The sequence below is a fragment of the Mauremys mutica genome, chromosome 4 (assembly GCF_020497125.1).
Source record: "Mauremys mutica isolate MM-2020 ecotype Southern chromosome 4, ASM2049712v1, whole genome shotgun sequence".
NCBI lineage: Eukaryota > Metazoa > Chordata > Testudines > Geoemydidae > Mauremys > Mauremys mutica.
The window spans coordinates 73,666,135-73,689,387 of record NC_059075.1 but is presented as its reverse complement, the minus strand read 5'-3'; the positions used below and the strand labels follow the sequence as shown (position 1 = coordinate 73,689,387).

Below are 23,253 nucleotides of genomic sequence, written 5' to 3'. Positions count from 1 at the left end.
TGGTGTAAGTGCTTGGATTTGATTTGGAGGAGAGAAATCGATGGTAGAGAGGGGAGGGAGAAAATATGTATGAATAGTTCCTGTCAGACTGTCTGGAATAGTTCACAAGCATGAGTGCCAAATTGGTTGAGAGTTCTGTACTTAAATTTCACTAACCAAGCAACAAGTGATATCTCCTCAAGCATTATAGCAACTTAACCATGAAGTCAGACAGTCCTCTTGGGTACTGTCTATCCTGCCACCCAGGCAAACTTGCCTTTGTGGTAGATGATCCTTTTCACCAAAAATCACAACAGTACTCAAGTTACTCCCAGGCCCAACAGTCCAGTTGCTTATCTCAGGTCAATTACATCTTAGACCTCACACTTGTAGCCAATCCTATAATTTAACTAAGAAAAAGGAACATGTTGTTTACCCAGTTAAAGTAGGTAAACCTATACACACACATGAGTTCTAGCAGTGAGACTGAGGCTCAGGAGTTGCAAGTGGCTCTTTGCAGCACATGGTATTAAAACACTGTGATTTAATTATTAACCAATCAGGATGCTTTTATTATGTTAATCAATTGTAGTTGATAAAATAATACTTGGTCATTCATTTAGCTGTGAGATAGATTTTTATATATGATTAGTGATTAACATGCCACAGTAATGGGAATTCATTGTTTCATTTACTCTAGAGAGAGAAAATGAAACAATGAATTCCCACTACTGTGGCTCTTTTGCGTAATGTTAATCACTAATTTGGCTCCTGAACCACTGAGGTTCAGAATGCTATGATATGCAAGCTTTCTATGTCCTCTAAAGCTAACCCAAGCCTAGCAGCTTGGGGATCCCTTGCTTATGCTTAGAAATATTTCCCTCTCCAAATTCCAAGCAGCATAATGATCCAGTTACTTGTGTTCAGGGATTTGTATTCCCTTCCCTCAGAGCCCAAACTGATGGGACTGTTTGTGCCATCTCCTCTTCATAGATTTGGAGATGGGGGAGGGGGAGAAATCAACAGTCTTTGTCCTTTGATGTTTCAAAATGGCTCATTTGGTTTCAATGGGCCACCTTGTGTGCAGGCCCAGCACTTTACAATAATTAATGCTTCTTTCCTGTTTTGTGAGTTACACAGTAAAGGTTTACAATGAAAACATTCAATATAACTTTATACCAAGGGATATAGATGTTGTAAGTCAGATCAGTACATGCAGCATCCTACAAACATTTCATCAAGTCTAACCACTAAACACATTCTTATAAACTTATCTATTTTAACAATGCTAATGCTCAGGCTGGTTTCTAGCTATGAATTTGTCAGTGTTCAGTGAGGCCTAGTGACCTTGGCATGAGCTGGCAGCGTCACAGTTCCACGCTTGTCAGCTTCAGTCCCATCAGCTGCTGATGACTCTACGGCATCAGAAAAGAATGCTCAAGGCAGAGGGTGATGCACAAACCCAACCCCAGATCAAGGATCTGAATCTAAATGTAAGCAAAGGGCAAGGTTATTGCTTGCATTTGGAGTATTGTTCATATATAGATAACAGTGCAGCTGTCAGCTTTCCAGTAGTATCTGGGTACTGTGGGACACTGCCTCAGTAGGCTGGGAAGGGGAGAGCTGTGTGAAAAGTTGGTAGGACTCAGCAGAAGTCCTTATATATGAAAATAATGGGGAATTTGGCTCTTGAGGATAGTCTCAGATCAAAATGAAGAATGTATCTGAACTCCCCTATCAATTTGTAAGCAGGGAGCTGTATAGGAAAACTGCATTGCTGCTACCCGTATTGTACTTCTTCTGGGGATTAATATGATGTAGGTGCTCAGTGCTGTTTAGTCCAGTATCTTCACTAGTACCAGACTGAGAAACTAAGAGTCTTCCTTGACTTGCAGACTGTGTGATGAGATACTTCTGGGTTGACTGGAAGATATTTCATCGATTAGCAAATCTGATAGGGCAGAGGTGCCTATTGTGATAATTGGGCCTCCAGGTTTACCCTAATTGTGAGCTCAGCTGTAAAAAGTATAACGTCATAAGATGTCACATTAACACATAACAATAAATGTTGGTCAGAAAAGGTGCAAAAGCGAGACAGACTGAATTAGTCAAACAAAAAGGCCTACTGATGCAACTCAAGAACTGCTAAGATCATGCTTGATATACAAGTAGTGTGGAACCGGAAAACTAATAATCCAAAATTGGTATATTGGCTATTGGGCCTAACTGATGGACTAAACAATTAGGGGGTGGGGTGTTCCACCCATCACTCCCTTTTGGGTTCCTAAAGAATGAGACTTTAGGAAGGAAAATGGGCTACTGGAGCATGTTTCATCATCATGGCTGCTACTCCCACCCGGGCATCGTGATCCTGAGAGATGTCCTGATGAGGGATGGACCCAGATGACACAGCCGCTTCTCACCAACTCCAGCTGAATCCCAGACACCAGCTGGGATGTGAGACTTTGTCTCCACCTGCGTCCCCATCTGTCCTTTTCCTTCTCTATCTTTTCTTCTTTCTTATCTCTCTTCTTTTTTTTTTTTTTTTCCTCTTACAAGAGTCTGGCTTAGCCAGCGAAGACTCTATTTTGCAATGCTTCTGTAAGCCTGTGACCGGAAAGAGCCAGTTAAATGCAGTGTCTTGAACAGCCTAGTGCTGGTACAACTTTGCCAGGTCTTGGAGTGGCTGATAGGACCATGTGCTGTGTCTGTTTTTTCTGGCAGTGAGGGTGTCAGTAAGAGTCAACGTGAGATACAGAAGCAGCATTTTCTATCCTTGCTGTCCTTTTCTCTCGTTTTGTGTAAGTTTGTGGTGTTTAGTCTTCTAGAAAACAGGATCTGACTTAGCAGCAGCTGCTCTGGTCCATCTCCCCAAAAGGGCAGTTATTACCATCTTTAGTACAATCTAAAACACTATCAAACAAGGAGAGTTTTTAGAAGGACAATCACCCAGCTCAAGTGACCAAGGGATGTTGTTAAAATGAAAGCCTTACTCAGTACTTGCATTTCAAATGCTTTAACTCTTTTTTCCTTTTTTCCCCTGTATCTTTAATACAAAGTTAGAGGGATTTCTAATAGTGTTTGCCAGGGTGCTAAGCAGGGTGAGGTTTCTGTACAACAAATCCCTAAACTTGTTTAAAATTCTTTAATGTTAGAGAGTGACTGGGTTATAAAATCCTAGAACAGTAGGGCGGAAGGGACTTGGAAAAGTCAAGTCCAGCCCTCTGTTCTGTGGCAGGACTAAGTAAAGCTGGACTATCCCTGACAGGTGTTTGTCCAACCTGTTCTTAAACATCCAATGATAAGGATTCCACAACCCCTTTGGCAGCCTAGTCCAGAGCTTAATTACCGTTATCGTTAAGAAGTTTTTCTTAATATGTAACCCACAAATCCAAAAATGACCTGGTCTTAAGGAAGAAACTGTGGTATGGCTCCACCCATTATTGGTTACAGAATAAAAGCTGGATGCACGATTGATACATGCAGCCTCAGCATGATGCATATGCTGGGCATGAAACAGATACGTATGTGTTATGGAGGTATAGAAGGTTCCAAAAAAAATATTATAATTAAGACGATAAGAACAATTAATGGGAGGGGGGTCGGTAAAATTAAGAGTGGGTTTAGTTAGGGAGGTATTAGCATAAGAGAAACTCCACATAGAACAATTAGAATAAGTACCAACCCAAGTAGGGGCTGGGGTTAAACTATTACCAACAAAAACCCAACAATGAGATGCTGGAACTCTAATACTCTCAATTAAAGGAAAGCTATGATCACTTCGACCTGAAGCATTAAGAACTGGAAACACATAAGAATTAAACTGTGAAGAATAATTATTCCAAACACTAGAAGCAGCCCACTGCACATAGGGGGAAGAACAATTTACACTAGATATATTAAATGAAGAAAAATTATAAACTATTGGTACAAATTGAAAGGGTAATGGATATTTAGGTGAGAACTGAGTGGAGCAAACAAGACAACCTTCTGGACTCAGCGCTGACAGGGACTGGTTTCCGCTGACCTCCTGCACCCAGTAGGCGGCGAACCAAGTTTGTAGTCCACCCTCTCCTAAGGGCTCCGTGGGCAAAGATGTTGTGAGGGAGAGCAGTATAACAAATACAAACCAACTATAAAATTAAACCAAAATAAATTTTAAATATAGATACATGCAAATACTTTGAGGGTATTTGAGGGTATACTTTTATGATGCTTTGTTATGTTTGGGAGCCAAAGGTGGAAACCTGTTGAAATTGTTTGGTTAGCTTTATGCATAAATTGTTATTTTAAAACATTTTGGTTATGACATTCTTATAACTATAATTAAAAGTGCAAACAAGTTTATAAAAATTCCAAACAAGAAATTGACATTTGTTAATATTATCTTTACCTTAACGTTGAGGTTTCCCCTTACATTTTTTTTTTTGAATAACAAATTAAAAAAAAAAGAAACTTAAAAAACAAAACTGTGATTGATAAAAAAGAATTCCGTTGTTTGCAATTGCATTATTTGTTGAGGCAGAAATATATGTACATATATTTGTAACTGAAACCTTTTTGAACTTTGCACAAAAAATTGGTGTTAATATACTATGATTACACCCCAACCATGATTTTAAAATAATGTGGTACCACATCTTATATATATATTTTTAAAAGGGTATAAAATTGACTTTTGTTGCAACAAAATAAAAATAATTAAAAAAAATAGTCACGTGACACACACAACATAGACACGACACACACACACATGACATACAGGACAAACTTACAATTAAAAACAAATGGCGCCAAAATTCTATTCATATTTATACAAAATAACACAACCAAAAATGAAAAGTAAAAGGATTAAACATTTGAATAAATAAATTATTACCTTATTTAAAACTTGTAGCATAAATTTGATAAAAATATATTAGTATTTGCCAAATGTATTGTATTAATTCGGTAACAAGGAATTTTGCATTACTTTATATTTAACATTATTTTAAAACTCTGCTATATGGAAATAAGAAAAGCCCATGTTTCAAATATTAGTTAGTGGTTAGGATAAGAAGCAGAGAGTGCACTTCTGTTGCTTGGCAACCATATCTTCAAGAAAGTTAGGAATAATTCCAGCTGTTGCATTCCTGGAGGGTTAAAATAATTAATTTACTGGATTTAAAGTTTTTACCTTGTTTTCTTTTTGTTTCTTGTTTTGTTCCGTTTTCAATTGCTTTATTTTTTGGAGGTTTCTGTAAAAACTATAACTTTTAACTTTTAAAACAAAAAGAGAGAGCCGAAGTGAGGAGAGGCGGAGGGGGGGGAAGGGGGGGTGAAGAGCAACCTAGGAAGGTAGCGAGACCTGAGCCAAGAAAGATTAACTCCATCAAGGTTAGTTATCGCAATAGGCAAAGCTTCTGCTACAGTTTTAGATTCAGTAAATTCTGGGGCTGTTGGCAGAGCTGGATACAGAGGAGTTTTAGGAGCTTCATATGGGGGTGGCAAAATTTTCTGAGAGGGACTTGGGGGGGGGTAATGATGGGCTCTACCTTTTCTGTCTTCTCCTCATTATCATCTTTAGGAGAGCCTGGGGCTGCCTATTTAGCTGCAAACATTGTGCCCCCCGTGGAGGACAGAGCACAGATCAAGGGCCTTGCATATTATGCTAAACAGGACGGTGGAAACAGCCTCAGAGTATCTGCCAGGGTTAAAGGCACAGTATAGCCTTTTAGAGTTTTGCCCGAGCCAAGGGAACAGATCCATTCTATTTTTGGATTAGTCGAATTTTGGCTAGTAAAAAGGTGAAACTGCAAATGTTGGAACTGTTCAGTTTCATAATCTGCGCGGTCTGCAGCATGCCACGGGCATGGCCCAACTCCCTTGCATCCTGTTCGTGACGCCATGTGGATTGCCACGGACTCGCAGGGGCGAAAGAAAATGCAGGCCTGTTATTTACCAGGCTGCACGTGGCAACAGACTATATTGGTAAGGGATGCAAGGAGAGTGTGGGTCACGATGCAAACTGCAGACACACACACACACACACACTAAACTTAATCAATTTAAAAGTTTTATTGGGGATAATTACAAGGGGTAAGGGAGCAGTGTATGATTAGCTAATAGAGTTAATGAAATTTAAAACACACAATGACTAAAATATCTACTAACAATATTTATAAACAAAGATGCAGCATTTAGTAATAACTGATACTTACAAATACAAACCAACGCATAACGACCGGCAAACGTAGAAGCTCTGTTTGAAACACGTGAGCTGAGAGAGAGGCTTCGAGGTGATCAGGCTCGGTTACGGGCATACACAGGATACACGGGTATACACAGGATACACAGGTATACACAGGATTAGTTTTTCTTTCTCCTCTCCCTGCGTGCACATGGCAGGCAGGCCATAAAGTACCCACTATGACATCATAGAAGTGTCATAGGGGACGGGGCCCAAAACCTGTTTGTGTTTGTTTCTGATTGGCACAAGCGAAGTTAACACCATGTAGGGGAGCAGGTGCCTTAAAGTCTGGCTTCGCCCCCAAAAGGTGAGGAAATGCATATTGTCTTAGAATGCGTTCAACACTGAATGACAAACGAAGAGGCCAGGGCAAGTTCTACAGGATGCAGACAGGAACTCATCTCAACAAATATGTAACCTAAATCTCCCTTGCTGCAGATTAAGCCCCTTACTATTTGTCCTGCCTTCAATGGACATGGAGAGTAATTGACTGTTATCTGGTCCCTACGCAGTCTCCTTTTCTCAAGGCTAAAAGTGCCCAGTTTCTTAACCTTTCCTCATAGGTCAGGTTTTCTAAATCTCTTATTTTTGTTGCTCTCCTCTAGAGTCTTTCCAATTTGTCCACATCTTTCCTAAAGTGTGGCACTCAGAATTGGACACAGTACTGCAGCTGAGGCCTAACCAGTGCCAAATAGAGCAGGACGTTACTTTTTGTGTCTTACATATAGCGCTCCTGTTACTACACCCCACAATTATGTTAGCCTTTTTCACATCAGCAAAGTCAGGATATACTTCAGCAAATTTAGTACAAAATGAGGAAGATTGTAACAAATATTGAATCGTTAATCTATTTTGAATACTATACTGAACAAGGGAATTTAACTGCAAATTAGGGAGAGGCCCTTGCCCGTAGTATTAGCAAGCATTTCAATAGCAAGGGATTGAAACAGCACTTGATCATGTAACATCATATAACCAACAGGGTTAAAACTAACAATAGAGGAGGCGAGGGAGGAAGCTGCTGTTTGCAAACGAGTCCAAAAAGAGTGGGTACTACGATGGTGTCGGTGGCCAGATGGCAAGGTATAAATACCTCCACCCTGTAGATACAGGGTGCCAATGGTGCATATACCCCGGAGGTTGGGAGGAAGCACAGCAAATGCAACATTACCACAAATCCAAAAATGACCGGGTCTTAAGGAAGAAACTGTGGTATGGCTCCACCCATTATTGGTTACAGAATAAAAGCTGGATGCACGATTGATACATGCAGCCTCAGCATGATGCATATGCTGGGCATGAAACAGATACGTATGTGTTATGGAGGTATAGAAGGTTCCAAAAAAAATATTATAATTAAGACGATAAGAACAATTAATGGGAGGGGGGTAGGTAAAATTAAGAGTGGGTTTAGTTAGGGAGGTATTAGCATAAGAGAAACTCCACATAGAACAATTAGAATAAGTACCAACCCAAGTAGGGGCTGGGGTTAAACTATTACCAACAAAAACCCAACAATGAGATGCTGGAACTCTAATACGCTCAATTAAAGGAAAGCTATGATCACTTCGACCTGAAGCATTAAGAACTGGAAACACATAAGAATTAAATTGTGAAGAATAATTATTCCAAACACTAGAAGCAGCCCACTGCACATAGGGGGAAGAACAATTTACACTAGATATATTAAATGAAGAAAAATTATAAACTCTTGGTACAAATTGAAAGGGTAATGGATATTTAGGTGAGAACTGAGCGGAGCAAACAAGACAACCTTCTGGACTCAGCGCTGACAGGGACTGGTTTCCGCTGACCTCCTGCAATCAGTAGGCGGCAAAGCAAGTTTGTAGTCCACCCTCTCCTAAGGGCTCCGTGGGCAAAGATGCTGTGAGGGAGAGCAGTATAACAAATACAAACCAACTATAAAATTAAACCAAAATAAATTTTAAATACAGATACATGCAAATACTTTGAGGGTATTTGAGGGTATACTTTTATGATGCTTTGTTATGTTTGGGAGCCAAAGGTGGAAACCTGTTGAAATTGTTTGGTTAGCTTTATGCATAAATTGTTATTTTAAAACATTTTGGTTATGACATTCTTATAACTATAATTAAAAGTGCAAACAAGTTTATAAAAATTCCAAACAAGAAATTGTCATTTGTTAATATTATCTTTACCTTAATGTTGAGGTTTCCCCTTACATTTTTTTTGAATAACAAATTTAAAAAAAAAGAAACTTAAAAAACAAAACTGTTATTGATAAAAGAGGATTCCGTTGTTTGCAATTGCATTATTTGTTGAGGCAGAAATATATGTATATATATTTGTAACTGAAACCTTTTTGAACTTTGCACAAAAAATTGGTGTTAATATACTATGATTACACCCCAACCATGATTTTAAAATAGTGTGGTACCACATCTTATATATATATTTTTAAAAGGGTATAAAATTGACTTTTGTTGTAATAAAGTAAAAATAATTTTAAAAAAATAGTCACGTGACACACACAACATAGACACAACACACACACATGACATACAGGACAAACGTACAATTAAAAACAAATGGCGCCAAAATTCTATTCATATTTATACAAAATAACACAACCAAAAATAAAAAGTAAAAGGGTTAAACATTTGAATAAACAAATTATTACCTTATTTAAAACTTGTAGCATAAAATTGATAAAAATATATTAGTATTTGCCAAATGTATTGTATTAATTCGGTAACAAGGAATTTTGCATTACTTTATATTTAACATTATTTTAAAACTCTGCTATATGGAAATAAGAAAAGCCCATGTTTCAAATATTAGTTAGTGGTTAGGATAAGAAGCAGAGAGTGCACTTCTGTTGCTTGGCAACCATATCTTCAAGAAAGTTAGGAATAATTCCAGCTGTTGCATTCCTGAAGGGTTAAAATAATTAATTTACTGGATTTAAAGTTTTTACCTTGTTTTCTTTTTGTTTCTTGTTTTGTTCTGTTTTCAATTGCTTTATTTTTTGGAGGTTTCTGTAAAAACTATAGCTTTTAATTTTTAAAACAAAAAGAGAGAGCTGAAGTGAGGAGAGGCGGAGGGGGGGAAAGGGGGGTGAAGAGCAACCTAGGAACGTAGCGAGACCTGAGCCAAGAAAGATTAACTCCATCGAGGTTAGTTATCGCAATAGGCAAAGCTTCTGCTACAGTTTTAGATTCAGTAAATTCTGGGGCTGTTGGCAGAGCTGGATACAGAGGAGTTTTAGGAGCTTCATATGGGGGTGGCAAAATTTTCTGAGAGGGACTTGGGGGTGGGTAGTGATGGGCTCTACCTTTTCTGTCTTCTCCTCATTATCATCTTTAGGAGAGCCTGGGGCTGCCTGTTTAGCTGCAAACATTGTGCCCCCGTGGAGGACAGAGCACAGATCAAGGGCCTTGCATATCATGCTAAACAGGACGGTGGAAACATCCTCAGAGTATCTGCCAGGGTTAATGGTACAGTATAGCCTTTTAGAGTTTTGCCCGAGCCAAGGGAACAGATCCATTCTATTTTTGGATTGGTCGAATTTTGGCTAGTAAAAAGGTGAAACTGCAAATGTTGGAACTGTTCAGTTTCATCATCTGCGCGGTCTGCAGCGTGCCATGGGCATGGCCCAACTCCCTTGCATCCTGTTCGTGACGCCATGTAGATTGCCACGGACTCGCAGGGGCGAAAGAAAATGCAGGCCTGTTATTTACCAGGCTGCACGTGGCAACAGACTATATTGGTAAGGGATGCAAGGAGAGTGTGGGTCACGATGCAAACTGCAGACACACACACACTAAACTTAATCAATTTAAAAGTTTTATTGGGGATAATTACAAGGGGTAAGGGAGCAGCGTATGATTAGCTAATAGAGTTAATGAAACTTAAAACACACAATGACTAAAATATCTACTAACAATATTTATAAACAAAGATGCAGCATTTAGTAATAACTGATACTTACAAATACAAACCAACGCATAACGACCGGCAAACGTAGAAGCTCTGTTTGAAACACGTGAGCTGAGAGAGAGGCTTCGAGGTGATCAGGCTCGGTTACGGGTATACACAGGATTCGTTTTTCTTTCTCCTCTCCCTGCCTGCACATGGCAGGCAGGCCATAAAGTACCCACAATGACATCATAGAAGTGTCATAGGGGACGGGGCCCAAAACCTGTTTGTGTTCGTTTCTGATTGGCACAAGCAAAGTTTACACCATGTAGGGGAGCAGGTGCCTTAAAGTCTGGCTTCGCCCCCAAAAGGTGAGGAAATGCATATTGTCTTAGAATGCATTCAACACTGAATGACAAAAGAAGAGGCCAGGGCAATACCGGTATGGGCAAGTTCTACAGGATGCAGACAGGAACTCATCTCAACAAGTACTGCAGCTGAGGCCTAACCAGTGCCAAATAGAGCAGGACGTTACTTTTTGTGTCTTACATATAGCGCTCCTGTTACTACACCCCACAATTATGTTAGCCTTTTTCACGGCAGCATCACATTGACTCGTGTTCAGTTTCTGATCCACTGTAATCCCAGGATCCTTTAAGCAGGACCACTTCCTAGCCAATTATTTTCTAGTTGTGCATTTGATTTTTTTCCTTCCTAAATGAAGTACTTTGCACTTGTCTTTATTGAATGTCATTTTGTTGATTTCAGGCCAATTCTCAAAAAAGGTCGCTGTGAATTCTCATCCTGTCTTCCAAAGTGCTTGCAACCCTTCCCAGCTTGGTGGTGTCTGCAAATTTTAGAGGCATACTCTCCACTCCATTATCCAAGTCATTAATGAAAATACTGAATAGTGGCGGACTGCAGCAGGATCCCACTAGATATGCTGTCACAATTTGACAGTGAACTATTGATAACTGCTCCTTTGAGTATGGTCTTTCAACTAGCTGTGAACCCACCTTATAATAATTTCATCTAGACCATATTTCCTTACTTTGCTTATGAGACTATCTTTTGGGACTGTCAAAAGTCTTACAAAAATAAAGACACATCACATCCACTGCTTCCCCACTATCCACTAAGCAAGTAAGCCTGTCTAAGAAGGAAGTTAGGCTGGTTTGGCATGATTTGTTCTTGACAACTTCATGCTACCTGTTCCTTATAATGGTGTTATCCTCCAGGTGCTTACAAATTGATTGTTTAATAATTTGTTCCAGTATCTTTCCACGAAACAAAGTTAGGCTGACTGATTTATAATTCCCCAGGTCCTCTTTGTTCCTCTTTTTAAGGACAGGTAACTGTTTGCCCTTCTCCAGTCTTCTGGGGCCTCACCCGTCCTGCAGGAGTTCTCAAAGATAATTGCTAATGGTTCTGAGATTGCTTCAGCTAGTTCCTTAAGTACCATGATGAATTTCATCAGGTCCTGTCTACTTGAATATATCTAACTTATCTCAATGTTATTTAACCTGTTCTTCTCTATTCTGGCTTACGTTCTTTCCCCTTGTTGTTAATATTAATTGTGTTGAGTTATCGGTTCACCATTAAACATTTTAGTGAAGACTAAAGCAAAATAGGCATTAAACTCTTTAGCTTTCTTGATGTCATCAGTTGTTTGCTCTCCTTCCCTGCTAAGTAGAGGACCTATGCTTGGTCTATCTCTTGCTGTTACTGCATTTAAAGAACTTCATCTTGTTGCATTTTATGACCCTTGCTAGATTTAACTCATTTTATGCCTTGGCTTTTCTAATTATGATTGTCAATAACCTTCAACTGTTTGGACCCATATAATCCATCTGAATTAATACAACATGCCCCCTGCTGGCTGTTCTGTTTATCGTTGATACTGAACCTGATAGAGGATGCAGTAGATGACCACTCTGCATTGATAGGGTTTGTGTATGGATGATGGTGGGGTGCCCCAAGAATGCTGACTGGAGAACTTAATTTGGGGACAGGCTTCGTACTGGGGTGTCAAAGCAGTCATGCTTGCTTTGCTGTAGAAGGATCAGAGCAGCAACAATAAACCAAATAATCAGAGAACTCAGGAGCCGTCTTTCTCAAGTCTGATATAGTTGCTGCTGAAGCCCTGCTGGGCCCTTTGCATAGTGTTGGCTTTCAGCCTTACCACCCTGTTTGTTCCTCTCAGGTTTCCCCACAGATGGTCTTGCCCCAGCAGTTTGGAAAGGAGGGGAGACAGAGGCCTTGACCCGGCTGGATAAGCATTTGGAAAGAAAGGTAACCAACCTACTTTCACTCAGAAAATGGTACTTTCTGCATGCTGAGGCCCCTGGCTAAGAAATATTAACGCTGGTTGTCACCCTTGTTTCTGTTGCTTGTAGCAGCAGACACACCTCTGTGTTGAAGGGAATGACTCTGTAGGACCCAAACTGAAGTGGAAGTTCATTGATGTACATGCACTTAGGGGTGGAATTCACTCACCAAGCAATGCTGGTGTTGCAGTGCCCTTGGAGCATGAAGGGTGTTGAGCCCCATTCTCTCTGGGGTAGCATAAATGAAGAGCCTTCTACCAAGGTACAATGCTGGCTGCAGACTGCCTTCCACCTCCTTTTTAATCTTCATTTGGAGACATTTGTGCAGGTGCACTAACAGGACAAGGCTTTTCCCAGGCAGGGCATGAGAGGACTGTTAATACGACATGCCATGTTACACCTTGAGCCACACATTGTAATATCTAGACCCTTTCTGTTGACCCTGTTCTCTTTATGGCTTCACACAAAGTAAATAACAATAAGAACAGGAGTATTGGGTGTTACTAGTAACAATACAAGATGAAATTACTCAGACAGAAATGACTGAGTTGTCTCTTTAATGCTAACCTTTCTTGATGGTAGTTGTGCAGTTCACAACTTTCATCCTGCCATGCTGCATTGGGGGGAAATAAAACTTCAGTGTAGTACTCTGCAGGTAGTGCTGAATCTCAGCTTTATGTAATTGCAGGCTGCCATGTTCAATGATAGTCTTTCCTCCTGGAGTCACTTGCTGCATATGTCAGGGAGTCAGTTAAGATCTCTCCTCATGCAGCTCAGAGTTGGATGTACCTGAAGTACTAGGATGTACCTTTGGGAGGTCCTAGGCCCAGACTTATGCTGCAGACCAGAGCTAATAGCCCCCTCCCAGATCAGCATGACTAGATCAAATTCCCTTTACATGGGAAGTGATTTGTGTTCCTCTCACTGCTGTGGGAGTGTGGAATAGCCAGCTTGAAACGTCTCCAACAAATGGATGAAGCCAGTTCACTAGGGATACGGTCTGAGAAATGTAAGGGTCTTTAATGAACCTACCGGAGATAGTTGTGTCCCTGCCCAGCAGCCTGCTCCTTGAACTACTGCATTTCTGAAACCCATTCTCTTTCCCGAATGCTCCTAGGCTTGGGTTGCAAACTATGAAAGGCCAAGGATGAACGCTAACTCGCTGCTGGCGAGCCCCACTGGGCTCAGTCCCTACCTGCGCTTCGGCTGCTTGTCCTGCCGCTTGTTCTACTACCGCCTCTGGGAGCTGTATAAAAAGGTGAGGAAAAGGGGGATGGGAGGGTGGGGGATTCCTCCCAAGCAGACAAGCCAGGGACCAGGCTGGTTCTGAGGATGGGGGTTGTGTTAATTCCCTTGCAGTTCTGTCATATTCCATTGTTTCTGACTCAAGAAGCTGTAGGTTGACATTCCCCCCTCCTCCTCCCCATTGCCTCTAACTTTTCTGGCTATGAAGCAGTGCTCAGCTCTTTAAATATAGTTGCCCCTCCTGGGGGAAACTTACAAAAAGGCGAGACTCTTGTAGACATAATTAGTAGATTTTAACAGTAGCTATCTGGATTCTCAAGCCTGAGCCCTCATAATCATTAGTTCTAGGTTGGCTCTAGTGCTTGTCCTCTTGTTCTGGACAGATCAGTTCTTTCAGTATCTCAGACTAGATTAAAGACAGGTGTTTTCTGCCACAGTGAGTCTGGTTTCTGGTAAAGGGCTGTTCAGAGGATAGCTCCAAATGTAGCTAGCAGTCTTGGTCACTGAGTGGGAATTGCCTGTAGTGATGGGGCAGAGGGAGGGTTGAGCTGAGCTGCCCAGGTGCAGGAGCTGGGAATGGCTAATATCTTTGTCCTTGCTACTCCTCTTCCATAGGTGAAGCGTAACAATACACCACCACTCTCACTATATGGGCAGCTTCTCTGGCGGGAATTTTTCTATACGGCAGCCACTAACAATCCCAAATTTGACCGCATGGAGGGGAACCCAATCTGCATCCAGATCCCCTGGGACAGGAATCCTGAAGCCTTGGCAAAATGGGCAGAGGGCAAGACAGGCTTCCCTTGGATTGATGCTATCATGACCCAACTGAAACAAGAAGGTTGGATCCACCACCTGGCCAGGCATGCTGTGGCCTGCTTCCTGACCAGGGGTGACCTCTGGATCAGCTGGGAGTCTGGAGTCAGGGTAAGTCAGGCATTTCCAGACCTAGGCAATGGGGAGGGCAAAATCCTGGTGGCACATTCTGCTGGGATGGCAGTCATTTGGCATGTAGAGGAATGTGGAAGAGAGGATGATCTAGCTGGCTTTGCTTTGGTCACAAGCCTAGCTTTTTCTGCCTAGTTCAATTAAGTCCTAAAAGCAAATATGGGATAGTCTACAGTTACCTATGTAAATGGGAACCATTGGTTAATATGGGCTGTTTATTAAAAAGTGCCCCCAGCCCAAGTGGAGGCAGAGGCATCCCTGCCCCAAGGGGCTGAAACTCTGATAGACGGCTGAAATTGGAATACACAACTCCTAGGAACCAAATTGGACAGGAATTCAATGGGTTATTACTAGTATCCTGCTTCCACTCAGAGTGGGGGATGGATAATGTGAGGCCTAGAAGGAAAAACCCTTATTCACTTTTGAGTGTTCTGCTGCACAGAACTGCTCTATTCTGCATACTTACATTATACTTCCAAGTTTAGGGTTGGTGTCCAAATCTTGCAGTAAAACTGTACAGCAGAGTCCAAAGCAGCAGGAGCTAACTGGTAGTGTTTTAAAACCTGACCAGACAGGGCTTCTCATTGGAAATGATTGAGAGATAAGGAAGCATGGTCCGGTGTCTGCATTACTGCTCCTGTTCCAGTTACCAAGATCTGTTTCCTGACAACCTGATACTTAGCATCTGAGGCTATCTTCTAGTGTTCCCTGCTACTGAGTCTTTCCCTTGGAGGTTGATTCCCTCACAATCTTTCCCTCTGATTGCTGCAGGTGTTTGATGAGCTACTGCTGGATGCAGATTTCAGCGTGAACGCTGGCAGCTGGATGTGGCTTTCGTGCAGTGCTTTTTTCCAGCAGTTCTTCCACTGCTACTGCCCCGTGGGTTTTGGGCGCCGCACAGATCCCAGTGGTGACTATGTTAGGTGAGTAATATGGGTGGGTGCTTCTCACATATCTCCTAGCATGCCAGTGACACACAGCTGCACAATCTGCCTGCCTGGGTGGCTGACTTGTTGTTTCTCCCAGACTTGTGAACTCTTTGTGGCTGTACTCTGAATAAGGTGTCATCTCTTTATGTGCTGCAGGCGGTATTTGCCCAAGTTAAAGGGCTTCCCCTCACGGTACATCTATGAGCCATGGAATGCCCCTGAGTCAGTGCAGAAGGCAGCCAAGTGCATCATTGGGGTGGACTACCCCAAACCCATGGTAAACCATGCAGAGACCAGCCGGCTAAACATTGAACGCATGAAACAGATCTACCAGCAGCTGTCACGCTACAGGGGCCTCTGTAAGTACAAGACACTGTGAGACACGTGCTGCATTGTGCACTTTAACCCTGTATCAGCTGAAGGAGATAAGATGGTTGGGATGGGAGGAGGATTCACAATACAGCAAATGGCAGCTGTGTGCCTGACCAGCCCTTTGCAGGAGGAAGTGGCATCTGCCAAAAGTTTCTCTAAAGGTACATGTTTTCCCTGGGAATGCAGACAAGACCATGAGCACCTCAGTATGGCAAGCTGTGGAGGTTGGGAATAGGTCTCAGGTAACTGAAATTGGGAAGGCGCCTACTGGGGACCAGAAACCCTGTGCTTCACTCCTAAAGCCCATGCATAAGATCCCAATGAGAAGGGATCGTGGGGGCCAGGACCTGGATCCCCAGCAAGCACTGTACCAACTGAGCTTTAAACCCAGCTTGTCTTTCATCAACACGTGCACCACTAGGTATTTGCACCCAGGGCGTTCTGAGCTCCCCATGAAAAGCAAGAGCCTCTTCCTCAGTGGACGTCTCAGTGATCGTTCTCTTCCCAGGTTTGTTGGCCTCCGTCCCTTCCTGTGTGGAAGATCTCAGTAGCCCAGTCACAGACCCAGCGTCAGGCCAGGGCAGCAGCACCAGTACAGGTGAGCAGGAGTTGTTGGTAAATTACCTAGACAAATTAATGGGCACTTGGAGCCCATAACTGGAAGGTTACTTCAGCAAGGAACAGGTGTGGGGGGGGGAGGTAGAATGGTGTAGATCAGGGGTGGGCAATTTTCGCAGGGGGGGCCACTCCATTAATTTTGGTAAGTCGTCACAGGCTGCACATTTCTACTATATTAATGGAGGGGGTAAGGGGGCCTGTGAGGGACTTTGGGTGCAAGAGGGAGCTCCGGGCTGGTGCAGAGTGTTGGGGTGCAGGATGGGGTGGGGTGTGAGGTGCAGGCACTGGCCGGGAAGCGCTTGCCACAGGTGGCTCCCGGCCGGCAATGCAGCAGGGTGTTCAAGCAGGCTGCCTGTATGTCATGGCCCCCACGCCGCTTCCAGAAGCGGCTGCGGCCAGCTGCTGCTGGCATGTCTCTGCGCGCCCCTTGCGGGGAGGGAGGCAAGCACAGGGTCTCTGTGCACTGCCTGTGCCCACAAGCACTGCCCCCGGAGCTCCCATTGGCCAGAAGCCGGCCAATGGAAGCTGTGAGGACAGTGCTGGGGGCAGGGGCAGTGCGCCGAGCCGCCTCTCCCACCCCCACCAGGGGCGCGCAGAGATGTGTCAGCAGCAGCTGGCCGCTTCTGGGAGCGGCGTGGGGCCACAGCAGGCAGGCAGCGTGCCTGAGCGCCCCACAGTGCCACAGGACTTTTAGAGGCCTGGACTCAGAGGTCGCGAGAGGGCAGAAGATGCCAGACAGAAATGTTAGACGGGCCGGAACCAGCCCCCGGGCTGTATTTTGCCTGCCTCAGTATAGATCTTATTCACTTTCATTTAGACTTGCTGGGAATTCCCAAGAGAGCTCTTCCTAAAAGGCCCACAGAACTCTAGTCAGCGATTCTTTTTGGCATCATGTACTACGGTTCCATGGAACCTGTCTAGACACACAGAACATGGAGGGGTGGGGAGATGGAAATAATTTTTCTATAAAACTAGCCCTTTACTAGAGCAGGAAGACTCTGGTGATTGTCTTGGGCTGGAGTTGCTGAGATTCAGTATCCTGTCTGTTAAACGTTAGTGTCCCCCCCAAAAAAAAGTGGGGGGAGGTTGTGGCTGCACTTCCCATTGATTTGGCATTGTAGGCTCTCCTTTTCCCCTGCTGTCTTGGCACGTAGGTGCCTAAAGCAGTAAATGTGAGAAGCCATAGGGCCAGAGGAAATGTTGCAGTGACACTCCTCTCCCTCTTGTAGTGCAGAGGCTGTTGCATTGTGGCCAGACCTCTCCAAAGCGTAAACATGAGGGAGTGGAGGAGCTGTGCACTGAAGAGCTGTACAAACGAGCCAAAGTGACGGGTCTGCACATTTCAGAGATCCCCATCAAGAACTTGTGAACGTGAGTAGCCCCATGATCTTGTTCTGGGATAATTGTAGTGCTGTGGCCATCCTCAGTCTTGTTTCTTGACATTTGGTGGTGCCCAACTTTAAATGCTGTCAGTTTAAAAATCTAAAACTATCTTACTATGGTTTGATAGCCCCACAATACTACCAAGTAACTTCTAGTGGGTCTCCTGTCTTGTATTCATGTTGCTACTGGTATATTGCTTGGCAAGGTTCTAGCTTAGCTGGCCAGTAGAGGGCAGCAGCCTTGTTAATTTAGCAAACACAGACTGCTTTTATCTTATGGACCTGTTCTGCGGGGTTTTGCTCCCTTCTTAACAGGAACCAGCTGTCCCACATACTCAGACTTCACAGCCTGGTTCCAATCTGCTCCAAAAGTTGCAGGCTGGGAGGGAGAGCAGAACATCTTTGTGGGGGCAAGATGCTGTTCATACTCCACTTGAAATGCTCCTGACACTCCTGTTAGAACAGAACACAGTCAGCTTTTCTCCATCTTGAGTTCTGCAAAGAGGACTGATACCTAAATGCTTCTTTCTCCTTTTTTTCTTGCAGCCAGAGATGGGAGAATCACAAGGGAAGAGTTGGGGTGCTGGAGTGTTTGCCACAGCAGTGGAGGGGTGCTGCTTCCAGAGGGATCAGAGCTTTTGACCAACAGCTGAAAATGTGGGAAGTCTGTGTGAATGTGTAATTCTGGTGGCTGCCACAGAGAGAGATTGCATCACTTGTGCTTGAGTACATTTTGGCTCACTGGCATACAGAAGCCCTGGGACCTAAACCTGTCTCTTCTCAGCCAAACCTAGAATCTGCCCAGATTGGAAGGGGGAAAAGTTTTTTCCATTCACTCCCAAGCGTATCTTTCCTTCCCATTTGTCTCATGCACTGGTCCATTTGCAGATGATGCTTCCTGTAATTAGGCAGCATGTCAGAAGAAATATTCACCCTTCCTGTTAAATGGCAGGCAGTGAATTGTCTGTTGCCCCCAAACAGGCCAATTCTCCTGTCTGCATAACAGGGTGCTCCCTGAGGCATCTGTTTGAACAGCTCCAGTCTCAAAGCATGTTGAAATGTCCACCTGTATGAGACAATCAGCAAAGTAGTGGGATTGGGAAAAGGATGAAGCTGTAGTAATGGGACATCAGTACGGCAGTAACCATGACCACCCTCCATGGCCCAGGGAGCCCTTTAAGATTCATTGAGCAAATAACATTCATACTGGTGCCTGATCGTGACCCTAGCCAGTCTCCAAATGGGGCAGATGCCTAGAATAGGCTGTTGAACACAGGCTTTTGCCTCTGGGGGTCATCTTGAGAGGAAATTTCAAGAGAAGGGTGACTCTTCTGAGAATAAGACTATGACTTGATCATAGGTGAAGCTTTCTCCCAGAAATTTGCTCCTCTGAGTAGCAGAGAAAGCTACACCTGGTTGGGAAAACTATTCTGGCCATACTGGGCTCTGGACTCTACCCTTCCTGCACTTTTTCCTTCCTTAAGAAGCCGCCCTTTCAAACGAAGAGTGAGCAATGTCCAGTGTGGAGCCTGTGCAGTGTCTGATGTGGAGTGAATGTACCACTAGAATGAGGCTGGGCTGTTGGGCAGCTCTTATTAGCGAGTCTTCCTTGGGCTCCATAGCCCATTCTTTGTGGATATCAGCTTCCCTTCCTGTAGGTTGCAGTGCATTTGCATCTGTGTTTGATTTCTGCATCGTGTAACCCTATGGCCATGTACCCTGCACAGCATCCTTTCCCCCCACACCTGCATTCAGTGCTTTGTATTCTAACCTGGCAGCTTTGTAGGACATACAGGCTGTTAACCATACATCCCTTGGTCTTGTTCTGTATTTCATGCTGTTTCAATAGGGTGCTCACAGGCCCTCAGGCTGCCTCCCCAGATGATGGGTGGAATAGAATAGAGGGGCCTCTGTTTCTGCAGCCTTCATAAGGAATTCTCTCCAGTAGCTGTTCTTGGCACTACATATTTATTCAGTCTGAAACCCCTACTTGGCACAGACATAGCCCCTAGCCGAAACAGCAGCTTAGGTTCACATATAGCCTCACCTACTAATAACCTGCTCCCTTACCATGACAGTGGTAGACCATAGTTTCCCATCTTGAATAGATTTGGATTCAATTTTGGGACCCTCATAAATGACGCTGAGGTTACAAGTATCCACTGATTCAGGGGCATATGAAAGGTTTACAATATGGGGAGATGGGGCAGTTGTATCAGAACCAAGAGCTAGTTTATTAAACAGCCGATAAATAATCTTACCTTCCTACTAACACTAGGGCATTGACCCCAGATTTCCTTTTCCAGTGGAATCTATTGACCAGATTTTCCAAGCAAACAGTGAGTCACCCCTCCTGACCTTGTTTTGGTGTCTATTTTTCCAGACTAATATCCTCTAGCGAGGATTTAGAAATAACACAGTAAACCAGCATAGCTGGGGTTTTGTCTCCAAATCTTTACCCAGAGGAGCCCCTATAGTCTAGTAGCTGTAGGGGTTAGGGGAAGGAGAGACCCCTGTCCTCTGCTGCAGAGAGAAGGGGAAAGAAATGCACTTTGTACACTTAGAATTTAGAAATTGTGACTTCTGTCATATGGAAGGTTTCATGCTTGTCTGTAAATATGACATTGTTTTATAAATGTCTTTAACCCTCTACTTGCTGTGTTTTCACTTATTTCAAGTGAGTCAGGTGTAGGTTGGAGGGACTTTCTGTGCCGGGGCAGAAAGTCCTCAAGTAGCCTGTTCCAAAGCTTTGTGGATGTCAGGGGAGGGGAATGTGTGCTGTTCTCCTCTGTCATCCCCAGTATTTGTATTCTGGCAGCCGGAGCACCCACAGTTGGCTAGGTGCAGTTCATACAAGACAGACAACCTGCTTTGAAGAGTTCTCATCTGAGAAGATATAAATGTGAAGGGAGAAGAGAGGCAAAGTACACAGTTTATCTTAGGTCTTGATGAGAGCGTAGTGACTTTTCAGACCGTCTTAAAGGGTATTCCATGTGGAGAGAGTGGCATGGGAAGAATAGAGACAGGGATCGTCCTTACCCATACGCAAAGTACACAGATTCGTAGGGCACCAGGAAATTTGGGGCACCAAATTTCCTGGTGCCCTGCGCAGCTGCTTACTGCTCCAGCCCCTGCTCTGCCTCTTCCCCATGGCCCCTGCCCAGCCCCACCTCTTCCCGCCCCAGCCCTGCCCCTGAGGAGTGCTGCAGGGCTGGGCCTGTACTCACCAGTGATGGGAAGTGCAGGGCCCAGCCCCAGCTGCGCTGCTGGTGAGCTGTTCCCCTGTGCCCCCCAAGCCAGCCCCCCCTGTGGAGGCTTGGGGCCCCGCGCACACACTTGTGAGGGGTGGAGGGGCTGCATCAGGCCCCAGAATACCTAGGGATGGCCCTGAATAGACTACCCACTTCAACAACCAATGTGGGGTTGAGACCACTATCTTTGGAGTAGAGAAGATGAATGAGACACTAGTGTTCACAAATCTGCCCATTCACCAACTCCGCTAGGCTGGACATTGTGTGTGAATGCCAGACTTTCACCTCCCAAAACAAGCCTTCTACTCTCACCCATGGTTAGAGATCCTGTGGTGGTCAGAGGAAAAGCTACAAAGACATACTGAAAGCATATCAAGAAAATTGACGTGGACATTGCAAGCTGGGAGGGGCAAGCCACCAACCAACCTTAATGGTGCCACATCCTCCATCAGACAGTGGCCTGCTTGGAGGAGAAGCACCTTGCCCTTGAAGCTGAAAAAAGAGAAGGAAGGAAAAAGAAACAACTTTCTCCCTGCAGGCAGCTGACCCACCAAGAAATGTCTGTACCTACTGCGGGCAGATATGCAGTTCCAGGATCAGACTCCTGAGTCATCTCAGGACCCATGTGTAAATCTCTGGTAGAGATTCTTGAATTGAGGGATTGCCACTGATGACAGCTCTGCCTATATTTTTAATTAAGGTGGGAGATAAGGGTCTTGTCAAATTTTAGCTTTGGATGGATGGAGAAATGATTAAATCCTAGATGTTACGGAGGAAGTGGTGGGATTTGGACACTGCCAGGATGGGAGGAACAAAGGAGTGGATGGTGGCGTTTCAAAGATGATACCTAGATTGAGTCTGAGTGATGGAAAATGGATGGTATCAGTAACAGAACCATCTCTGATTAACTCAGTCAAACCATGAACTGATTGTATGCAAATACAAGAGTGGCTTAGCTAGAGACTAATAGGTGGAGGACTAACTTCAAGCAATGTAAAATCTGGGAATAGTTAATTGAGCACAAATGCTGGAGATAACCTTGAATTTTGTATTATGCCTTTCACTTCAAAGGCTTTTCAAGTGTATTTGGACAGCCTTGGAGCCAAGATGGCTTGCCTCTTGGTTTTATCTTTGTATGACACCAGAAGTAAGGGACATTGCAGATAGACATATATTTTCAATGGCAAAAAAATTACACTTATGCAGAGTTAATATTACATGTTGGTATGTTGTCCCCTTGCATAACATTAAGTAAAACCCAGGAAATTCTAAAAACCCCAGGAAATGCAGAGTTAAGGTTGCCCAGGCAACCTTAACTCTGTTCTCTTTCAGCAATGCCCCAATACACACCATTAACACACATACTTTTACTCTGTCAAACTTGTACAGTTGCTGAAATGTACAAACTTTTCACTTCCTTTCCACCCATTCACTCTCACCTATTCCAGCTAATATTATTAAAGGACAAAAGGGGCAGGGGATGAGGAAAGATTACCCACACTAGCTCCCCTCTACCCTCTTTCAGCAATGCCTCAGTGTGCACACAGCCCATACTCACACTGGCCCTTGGCATTATAAGATTCAGGACATTGTATGAAAAGCTTGTACGTTTCAGTAACTGTGGGGTTGGCAGAATAAAGGTGTGTGCGCTAATAGGCATATTGGGGCATTGCGAAAGAGGGCGGAGTTAAGGTTGTATGGGCAACCTTAATTGCATTTCCTGGTTTTCAGACTTTAGAGTTTTGACAGCTCAGCATGGTGAAAGGGGACAGTATGCCACCAACCTTAACTCTGCATTAATGTATTTTTCTTGCCATTGAATTTCTTAGCTTTTTGAACAGGAAAACATAGGCATTAGTAATGATTTAGACAGTTGTATATATGTCTTGTAATGAGCATACTGAGCCAGCTGCATCTCTCCCACCATGTGTGCACCTATTGGCTGCACCCCACTTGGGGTTGCCACCTTTCTAATTGCTGGTTACCAGATCCCCCAGGCCCTGCCTCTCCCCCCAAGCTCCCCCCTCCCCCTTTGCTTGCTGAATCATCTCCACCTTCCCCCCCACTGCCTGG

The 23,253-nt window shown here is 43.8% G+C and overlaps 1 protein-coding gene across 1 annotated transcript in view; it reads left to right on the top strand.

Annotated features, from left to right (window-relative positions):
• CRY2 (cryptochrome circadian regulator 2) overlaps nucleotides 1-20,581 on the top strand; it is a 37,556-nt gene extending 16,975 nt beyond the window's left edge. The window contains 8 exon segments of the mRNA XM_045014758.1: nucleotides 12,312-12,400; nucleotides 13,553-13,693; nucleotides 14,296-14,607; nucleotides 15,400-15,551; nucleotides 15,714-15,916; nucleotides 16,438-16,527; nucleotides 17,777-17,918; nucleotides 18,476-20,581. Coding sequence (XP_044870693.1) covers nucleotides 12,312-12,400; nucleotides 13,553-13,693; nucleotides 14,296-14,607; nucleotides 15,400-15,551; nucleotides 15,714-15,916; nucleotides 16,438-16,527; nucleotides 17,777-17,916 — 1,127 coding nt within the window. The 3' untranslated portion in view covers nucleotides 17,917-17,918; nucleotides 18,476-20,581.
• Nucleotides 20,582-23,253: the final 2,672 nt, after the last annotated feature.